The sequence below is a fragment of the Octopus bimaculoides genome, chromosome 1 (assembly GCF_001194135.2).
Source record: "Octopus bimaculoides isolate UCB-OBI-ISO-001 chromosome 1, ASM119413v2, whole genome shotgun sequence".
Taxonomy (NCBI): domain Eukaryota; kingdom Metazoa; phylum Mollusca; class Cephalopoda; order Octopoda; family Octopodidae; genus Octopus; species Octopus bimaculoides.
Window position 1 is genome coordinate 119,512,880 of NC_068981.1, and position 10,106 is coordinate 119,522,985.

Genomic DNA, 10,106 nt, shown 5'->3' on the forward strand with positions numbered 1-10,106 from the left:
ACACACTTTTTGGAAAGGTCATGGCTTGAACACTGAAAACGGAAGTTAACTAATGACAACACACAAATAATGAACAATAAAAGAAACCAAACTTATAAAGCAATTTATCTGAACAATACAGACACTAGAAATGGTGATAAAGTTGAAACATCTCAGTACACTAGAACACATACAATGTGAAACCTCCAACAATAAAATTTTCTGCTCCAGCAGTGATCTTGCTACATAAATACATGAGCAGAAACAACCAACATACTATGAGCTAAGAGAGAGCATCTAAAAAAGCTAATACACAGCACAGTAAAACCCAAATGCTTTACACTCAGAAAATACACAACACTAACTCGGGTGTTTAATGTGTGTATGTACCCTTAATATGCAAAAAGTAAATATACTACAATATAATGTTAGCAGCATTAAATATATTTATATTGTAATCATATATTTGTATTGCACAATACCTAAAATTTTGGGTGAGGGGACTAGTCAATTACACCGACCCCAGCAATCAACTGGTACTTACTTTATCAACCCTGAAACAATGAAAGGCAAAGTTGAGCTTCTTAGCAGTATTTCATTCATCGTTACATTCAAATTCTAAGTGGTTTGTCTGGCATGCTAACAATTCTACCACCTTGCCACCACTTTATTTATATTGTAATGCTATAATTAATGATGCAGGAATTATGATATTGCTAATTACAATAATGCAGGTCAATCTAAATCATAGTAGAAATCTTCATAATATACATAAAATCACACTTCCAGTGTACACATACCTGCACATACATGTATACACACACACACATGTACACATACATGCATGCACACACATGTACACATACATGCATGCACACACATGTACACATGCTTGCACACATACACGTACACATGCATGCGCACATACACATGTGCACATACACATGTACATGCATACACATGTGCATGCATGCATGCATGCACATGCATGTACACATATATGCACACATGCATGTACATGTATGTGCACACGCACACATGCACACACACGACACTTAACGTTTGTAAGGCTCAGCTGTACATTAGAAATACAGGCCTTGAAGATAACTAGACTGTAATATGAAACTCGTTAATGTCATAAATTTAAACACACTCCCAATATAAGCAACACACTAGAGCTAATGACAGAACTGCGATGTGGTTTCTCTACCTGCTAGAAATAACAATCACTTTCTCTCAAACATTAGCTTACTTCCACAAGAAAACAAAAACGAGCAAGACTTGTCAAAAATTGTTTTGGGTACAATCATCTTAAATGTAGGAAAGCTTTGATTCTCTACTTAATCACTTAATCTACCAGAAATAGCAACCAGATTTCTCTATAAAAAAAAAAAAAAAAAAGGCAAAAGATGAAATCTTAGATACAGTAGTGTACTTGAATATGTGATGATCAAGACTGGAATACCTTTTTGATCATAGGTCTGTTTTAGGGCTGAAACCACAAACTGGAATGCTACTATAACATCATCCTAAAAACTTTGTCTCACTTTATCTAGAAAAGCATACGCACAACAATAACATTAATAACCTCCTTTAACCCTCAAATACTATACTGGGTTGTATACTAACAGAACTAGGAATAGAAGAGCTACTGTGGTCAGTTGTAGCCATTGTTTCTGTGTTAAGGTCATCATCAGAACCTGTAGGCATATCGCTTTAGTATCAGTGGTCCATTGATAGAGAGCTCACTTGCCATGCAAGCGACATGGACTTCCTGGACAAGAAAATTGTTACTTTAAGCTAACGAGGAATCCTTTACATGGTTGCTTGACCATGGTGGACTCAGCAGCCAAATCTCTCAATCACTTTTCTGTTTGGAAAAGAGAACATTTTACATAATGTAGTCCAGGATAGTCAATGCAGGAATGCTGTTGATTAATCCTTGGCCAGTTTACCTCGAATTAAACAGCATGCTTCCTGAACCAGTGACTACATGTGTAGAATGTCATCTCTCCCCACTTATAAAATAAAGCACTGCATGTTAGTATGCAGTATGATCCTCATCAGCTCAGAGCCTTTATATATATTGGAGCCATATGCTTAATCTGTCAGGGCTTACAATGGGGTTACACAATTATTTTTCTTTTACTTTAGAACAGTTCCAAAAATATTTTGAAGTGGGAGAATTAAATAAGATATTTGAAAAATCAGAAATTAAAATGAAGTAAATTAAACTTTTTTAACTTGGATCACTAGCATTAAACTTTTTAATCTTAAATTCTAATTATCTTATCTTTTATACAGGCTGATGACATGCAAGAACCATTACAGTTTACATATGATGTTGTTGTAGGCAAGTAAGTGAACTTTTTTTTTTGTATTGAATCTGTTTTGCCAAAATCATTCTACTAGTCTCTACTGTCTTTTTCTTTTTGCTTCCTTTTCTTTCTAGTTGGTTAAATGACTGTGCGGAGGTTCCTTTGTTGGCTTGTATCCCCCAAAGAGTTTGTTATAAGATCTACTATGCTACTGAAGCATATAAAATTTTCATTGTTTCATTTCCTACTTACAACCATTTCTCTTCAATTAAATTGCTTATGAAATAGAAAAAGTACCTAAATAACAGTTTTATCACATTTATTGCAAACTTGAGCTATTGTATCCACGTGAACAAATTCACATTCAGTTTTATCACATTTCTTGCAAATATACTCTTGTAAAAAAAAAAAAAATCATATTCATAGTTGTCAGTTTTGAATATTTTCATCACCCTCCTCATCATCATTTTGCATTGGCATTGGTTGGGAAGTGTTTGCAGCCTCAGTCAGTTCTTATTTGTAGTCATTGTTCTTGTAGATATGCTAAAGGATCATGTCTCAATCATCTACTCTGTTTGGGCATGGTTTCTCCTGCTGGATTCCTTTACAATCACTTAACAGAATGTATTGGGTGCATTTTGTTATAAGCTCAACATGAGTGGGGTTGTCATGTTCTTAATCACATTGAAGAGCTTGCTGAACTCTGCATATTCTCCAATGGTTTCTCAATCATTTACTGAATGCACTTTAACATGGTCCCAGCACTTGAAGAAAATTAATATTGATTTTCAAACATTATTTCATAATAATCATCCAATAGAAAACTGGCTGTAAGATTAATATAACTTAATGTAATTAGTTGGTTTTTATAAACTTAGAGTATGTAGAGGTGGGTATGAATATAAATTTGTACAGCTTATGCTTTTTGCAAAGGCAGTAGTAATGTAAGTGAATTAAGCTGTTTTAAGTGGAATTTAAACCTTATCTTTGACCCTGTTTAGCTTTGTTTGGTGCCAGCACGTGTCATATAATTGCATAGGGTAAATAAGACTAATCTTGGATAAAACAACTGACATTTCTGCCTAGGTTCCAAATCTGGGCTGGTTGACAAACTGAAGGACCAACTTTATTTGGCACTTTTGCAGATTACTTTGATGACAATGACTTTATCGTGGTTGGTGACTTCAACAGACATGTTGGGCTGCATCCCAGTGAATTCCAGGGTATGCACAGAGGTTACAATTTTGGTTCTAGAAATGAAGAGGGGAACAAGGCTGCTGGAGTTTTGTGATGCAGATGATTAGATGTGCTGCAACACTTATTTCAGAAATCAGCCAGTCACCCAACCCTCTTTTAATCTGGTTGGCATACAAGTCAGATTACTTATATTCTCAGCAGAAAACAGCATGCTTGTGAATGCAAAGGGAAGAATGTACAAGCCTGTTTAGAAGAGATAGATATGAAATCTTAAAAACCCAGCAAACAGAAATTTAGAGTTTCTAACTGAAGCATTTGATGAAAAGTAGGAGGAAATAGACATATAGCATAGAGAACAGCTTAGTTAAGGTGATGTGACAGTGAGGGTGATAGCTATAAAAGCAAAGATAGGCATGGAAATATTGGAAAAAATGGAGGCAGCAGAATGAAGTTAATGTATAATGATGTCGTTTTTAGTTATATCCAGGGGAACAGTTCTACATTATGAAGGTAGTCATTTGAATGCTTGTGAGCACAGACAAATGTATACAAACAGATTTTATAGGTTTTAAGTTGTTATAAAAATATATATCAAGTTTTCAAAGTATTTATCTAATAATTGACCCTGTTCTTAATCACAATGACACAAAGGACTGGTACTTGTCTGCCATTTTCATAGTTTTGAACAAATGAAAAATCCCTTCCTGACTAAGACACTCTTATAAATCCCTTTCCCATAAGAAGAGTTGGTGTGGCTGGCTAATGAACAACTTAGAGATTCTATCAATTTTAGTGTACCCATTTCCTCCAGCTGTTTACATATTCAGGGCACCTACTTAGAATTTGGTGAGTTTGGCTGTTGAGAATTGTCTTGATCACTCAATGCAGCACTGATCCCAAAATATGAACTACTGACATTTTGGTTAGTTGTCCAGTACCCTAGCCAAGCAACTAATTGCCCTATTTCTTTAAGGTGTTTAGGCCTATTAATCTATAAAGCAATATATAAACATTTTAAAGGTGATCATTTCTGTATTGAAATTCATCATTGTTAAATAAATTTCTACTTTCAGATATGATTCAGCTAAGAAAGATAATGATTTTATATATCATGAAAAAGTGCCCGATTTAGAATGCCTCCCTGAAGTAAAAGGTAATTTCGATTTATTTAATTGAAAAATTTTTTTTCCCTTATCCTGATATTTTTTAGGGTTTTATTTTCTAGAATGCGGATTCTCAGACTTTCGAATCTTCTTGATTAATGTTATTGTTGTGCGTATGCACGTTTTATGATTTCCCAGACTTACTGTGATGGGATCAACAGTAAGTCATACACCCAGTAAAACAGTATGGTAATCTCAGTTTCATAGAGTGAAATCAAAAGTGAATTTACATGTATTCATTAAAAAAATGATTCTCTTTTTCAAATTTGGTCCATATTGGTGGTAAAAAAGATTGGAGGGGGCTGTGATGTAAATGTTCTTTTCTTGGCCTCAAAGAGAGAGGTGAGAAAAAGAATCCTAATATGTTATCTCTTGATCTTGAAAGGCAATGTTGGTCTTGATAGCATTTGATCTTGAAGCACAGAGGTATGTAACAAATATTGCAATGAATTCCATCTGATGCTGTAATGAAATAGCCAATTTACTACATATTTTCAATAAGAAAAAATGTATATGTTTGAAGATGCTTAACCAATTTTGTTGTTTTAATTAGAAACATAAGATTAAAAGATACAAAAAAGAACATTTCAAATGTTAACATTTCCCATTATTAGAAATCAAAGACAGTGGTGAAATTAGATATAAAAATGTAATCTGATACTAAAATGCTTTTTAATTGAACACGTTAGGCCACCATGTTCATTGATGCTAAGTGGGTTTCTTTTGCTTAATAGTATTTTTGAGTATTTATATACTAAAATCCAGTTTCAACCATATTGAAAATTCAAGCAAAAACATGTCAGCACTAACCTAACATTTGGATAATTGTTTGCAATGTTCTCGTTGTTCTAGAAACCACTAAGCCCTCAAAATTGACTTGTTAATTTTACTCAACTCCTTTGATATGTTACTCTCCCTATTATTATTATTACTAGCAGAAAAACTGCCCTCTAGGCAGTTTTTCTGCTGGTATATGTATCGCACATATTGATATTATATATACATATAGATATGATACATAAATTATAAAATAAGTTGACAATATGCACATGAATTGAAAAGACTGTTATAGTTTATTCTGTAATCCATGATACATTTAAAAAAGATAATAAAAATTGGAAAAGTGTTGAGACTATCAAGGGAAAATGTTTATGAATCTTCGCTTAAGTGAATTTGAAAATAGATGCTCTGGTGGGAATTAATGAATTACATTTACCAATACGAAGAGTTGAGTTTTGCTATATTGTTGTTTTACTATATTCACTTATAGACTTAAGTGTTTCTAGTGTCCCTTTCCGAGTAATTTAAAAGAAACTTAAATACATCTCAATTAAGAGAGTAATGAATGTTTCACATCGCTGTGGAATTTCTTCGTAGACACAATTGTCAGAAAATGTGCCCTATTCATTTATCTGGGTTAATATTTTTATATTTTCTTTCCTTGACACTTTTGATAATGTAACGTACATCTGACCATGTGCCAAGAATTGTGTTTGTGGATATATACCTATCTTTTCAAATGTCTGTCCTTGTGCTTTATTGCATGTAAGGGCAAAGGCTGGTTTGACAAATTGCTTGTAAGTAAAGGAGAAAGGGGACTGAAGGTCTTGAGATGGGAGGTATCTTTGGGATAAGCAGCCTGGTTCTAGCATTGGGCCCCAAAGCCACTTCAGCTTCAATCACATGATTATGTAAGCTGATGATATAGTGTTACCATTGCAATGTCTGTTTAGAGGATCCAGATTTTAGAAGCAGGATGCAAATGCCTTTCTTCAGTTTAAAAATGTATGTTGGGAAGCCTGATGGGGTAAGTTTGTCGATGAATTGGACTGGGTATTGCAGTTCATTATCTACTGTATCGGAGCTTTTGTAGACTCTTTCATGACCAGGGAACTTGTTGAACATGAATTCATTGACCAATCTTACTGCTTCATTTGTTCGAATGATAATGGCTCTGTTTGCAAGCCATTGTGGCTTTGAGTAGTTTCCTTGAAGATTTGTTTATCCAAAATCACAGTCCAGACAGATCACCATATTCCAGACAAAGTTCATTTGGTAGAGGAATTATGAAAACACCTAAAGTTGCTATATTCAGAATGTTATTGTTTCCTGCATCAAGAAGGTAGTTTGAAAACTATCTTCCATCATATTCCCCTGCATTAAATAAACATGGACTGGTTGTCATTGCCAGGGTTTCTACATAGTCCCATAGATAATATCTCTTGATAGTTGCCTCAACTATTTGTGGCAACATGACACACAACAGGAAGAACTTGCTTCCAGTCACCAGATAGTAATACTGTTAGACCACTAAATGGCTTTTTGCAATCCTGAGCATCTTGCAAGCTCCCGTTAAGGCATTCGAAGATATGTTTATGCACCATACTTATCTTTTCAATAATTAACAGGTCAGCTTGCTGCATTAGTTTACCCATGACATCCTTCTTTGTGAAGGTGTAAGTTGATTCAGCAGTCACATTGATAGGAATCTTGCATTTAGAATGAAGAGTTCAACCTCTGTGAAGTAAAGTGGCTGCTATTTCAGATATGACTGTTGCAAGTGCAATCTTTGTTTGAGATTGAATGTAATCCAGTATGATGTTGATGACGTAGGTTTTTCCTGTACCTGCACTTGCATTCAAATAGAAAATTCTACTTTGATTTTCATTTACTGGGGTGATGACTTTGTAAAAAAACAACCAGTTGCTCAGGATTCAATGTTGGCAAAACTTTGTTTGCTTGCAGTTGGTGTGTATTAAAATCAGTTTCGCCCATAGGTACTCTATTGAGTTCTGGTGTGACAACAATAGTTGGGTCTGGCCTAGGAAGTCCATAGTTGATATGGATGTCCTAGCCCTCATGTTGAAGTCTTTGTTGGATCTTCTGTAGAACAAAATGCATGCTTTGCTCTTGATGTCCATGCATGATATCCTCAGCAAGACAATTCTTTCATTCCTCCCTGAACTGCAGAGGATCATTTGGTATGCAGTACAATATGGTGCAGAAGATCTCTCATAGCTGATGTCCAAATGTAATGGATAAGGCCTCTTCCATAGCTTTGTCTTTCTCTCCATCTTCATCTAACAAACCAAGTTTCCTGCATGCCTCTTGGAATATTGGAAATTCAATTCCATCAATTGTCCCCAAATATTTGTATAAAGTTGATCCAGCCTTGTGATGTAAGATCATTTTTAGGTAATACAACTCAGACTGATGTCTACTTAGAGATATTGTTGGAATGTGTCCAAGAGATTCACCCATAAATTGCTTAGATGCCCCTTTTTTTCTTCTTTGCCACTTTTTGTCTGTCCAGGTAAAATATTTTGATATATTAATATACAATGTTTTTTGCCATTGGATCTCTAATATTCAGTCAGCTTAGTTTCTATCCCCTAGAAACGACACTTTCTTCCTGTCCTCGTTGATACACTACCATTTGTTCCCCAGGTAAATGATAAGGCAGCTTCTCAACTGGAAGTTTGCAATGATGTAATAGAAATTTATAAATTCTCCAGAATGCTTCACTGGCTGAGATGTACTGTGCATTAATATAAGTTTCAATCTCATTTTTGGCATGGACATAATTACCTTGATCATCCTTAATAGTGAAAGTGATTTTGTCTGATCCTTTCGTGATGTATTTATATAAATACTTAACAGCTTTGACACTGTGGATAGCCTCACAATTGATGTGGCACTGATATCTCAATGACAGGAAAGAGTTGTATGGAATATTCCAATGATTATCAACAGTAAATTTTTTACCTTTAAGTTGGATTGTATGATTACCATGCTGTCTATCCCTCCTATATTCAGGAAATGAATTTTTGGCAACAAATGTGGCTTGTTTGAATACCTTAGGATAACTTTTAGAGTAATGGTGTTGTCCTAACCCTTCCATACATGAAGACATCATATTAGCTTGGCCTCATGAGCCATGAATGTTGCAGGATGTAATGATCTTAAGAATTGAATTAGTCACTTTATCAGGAATCTCGCAGTAAACATCTGATCAATGGCATCTGCGGTTTTGGACTTGCTATCTTCATTCATTACCAACAGAATATGAGCATGAGTGAGGCCTTGTTTCTGCGACTCTATTGTGGCAGAATGAGCCACTAATTTTCCCAAGACATTTTGTTTATTATATCATCCACAAGGCTGTCATACTTGATCTTGAAGACTGTTGTTCAAATATCAGGATGGTCCTTAGATTCTTCACTGGGGTGCAGACTCTTTTCTTTTTCATTCCAGTTAGGGTTGATTGTTACTGTGATGAAATAAGATGGCTTTCCCATGTGTTGAACCACAATCATTGAATTCTGGAAGAACTCCTTGTAGAAGCGAGGGGAACCATAGATTGAAGGTGGAAGAACAATTCTACCACTTGCATTTGCTGAATCTCCTTCAGCCACAACATCATTCAAACCCTCCTTATACTTTTTAGCTTGTATCATGGTTTGATTATTTTGGGCCCAAGTAAGGTGACAATGTTCTATTTTTGCCTGGGCATCTACAGCATATTGTTGCATGTGTCACTGTTCTTCATGATAATGTTACAGTCACCTTGCCTAACCTGTAACCAATAACAGTAGAAATCAGTGGGTGGGAATGTGTGGTTGTCAATCCTTTTCAAACCAACCTGAAACCCATCATTCCCCCAAGGAAACGGTAACCCATAATGCGGAGGATCATAAGAACAGTGCAACTGATGAATCTTCTGAAGACCACCATCTCTTTTATGAAGAATGACACCCAAGAGACCTAATGCTGTATCAGGTTGAATAATAGCAATCTCAGATGCCATGGGAAGATTGTATGTGCGACAATCACAATCAGTGGGTTTTACCTTCTTTTCAGCTTGTAGAACAATATTCACATTTTCGGGATCTGGCAATTTACACATGGTTCACTAAGAAAAAAAACCTTGGATTTTTTGCGTGGAATCGAGTACCCTGACCTAATATGCCGCAAACCCCTTATTTTGGTTCGTAAAAAAAGTGTTCAGGTGGGAAGGAAATTGGAACCTTTCTAGAATTATTGGAAAGTGCTTTTTGTTTTTCATTACAGTAACCTCCCAATATGTCACAAAATACCTTTTTCACCCTCAGAAATTTCACCATCCCCCATTTCATGGGGAAAATTTTGTTTTAGCTGTTTCTTTCTTTACCCATTTTTAAGATATCATTTTGCAGAAATACATTCTTGAGTGTTGATTACATAAGATTGAAAATTGAAACAAGTTTGAAAAGAATAAGTGAAAATGCTAAAGTTATAGAAATTAGTGATAACAAAGTCTGGGCAGGAGAGATAAAGAATGAAACAAAATTCTTCTAAAATTGTTTTTCTAAATTTTTATTAATATAAAGATTTATTCAACTTAATCTTTCAAGGGTGTGTCCCAGCGTGACCGCATTCCAGTGACTCTTGAGAACGTATCTCTTGCAGA

General features: G+C 35.1%; 1 protein-coding gene across 2 annotated transcripts in view; it reads left to right on the forward strand.

Moving 5' to 3' along the window:
* The window catches only part of LOC106867958 (tyrosine-protein phosphatase non-receptor type 23), a 108,264-nt gene that overhangs the window by 38,409 nt on the left and 59,749 nt on the right, over nucleotides 1-10,106 (forward strand). For both annotated transcript variants that reach the window (XM_052969842.1, XM_052969843.1), the window contains exons 8-9: nucleotides 2,284-2,336; nucleotides 4,568-4,647. In XM_052969842.1, the coding sequence (XP_052825802.1) occupies nucleotides 2,284-2,336; nucleotides 4,568-4,647 (133 nt within the window). The remainder of the gene's footprint in view (nucleotides 1-2,283; nucleotides 2,337-4,567; nucleotides 4,648-10,106) is intronic.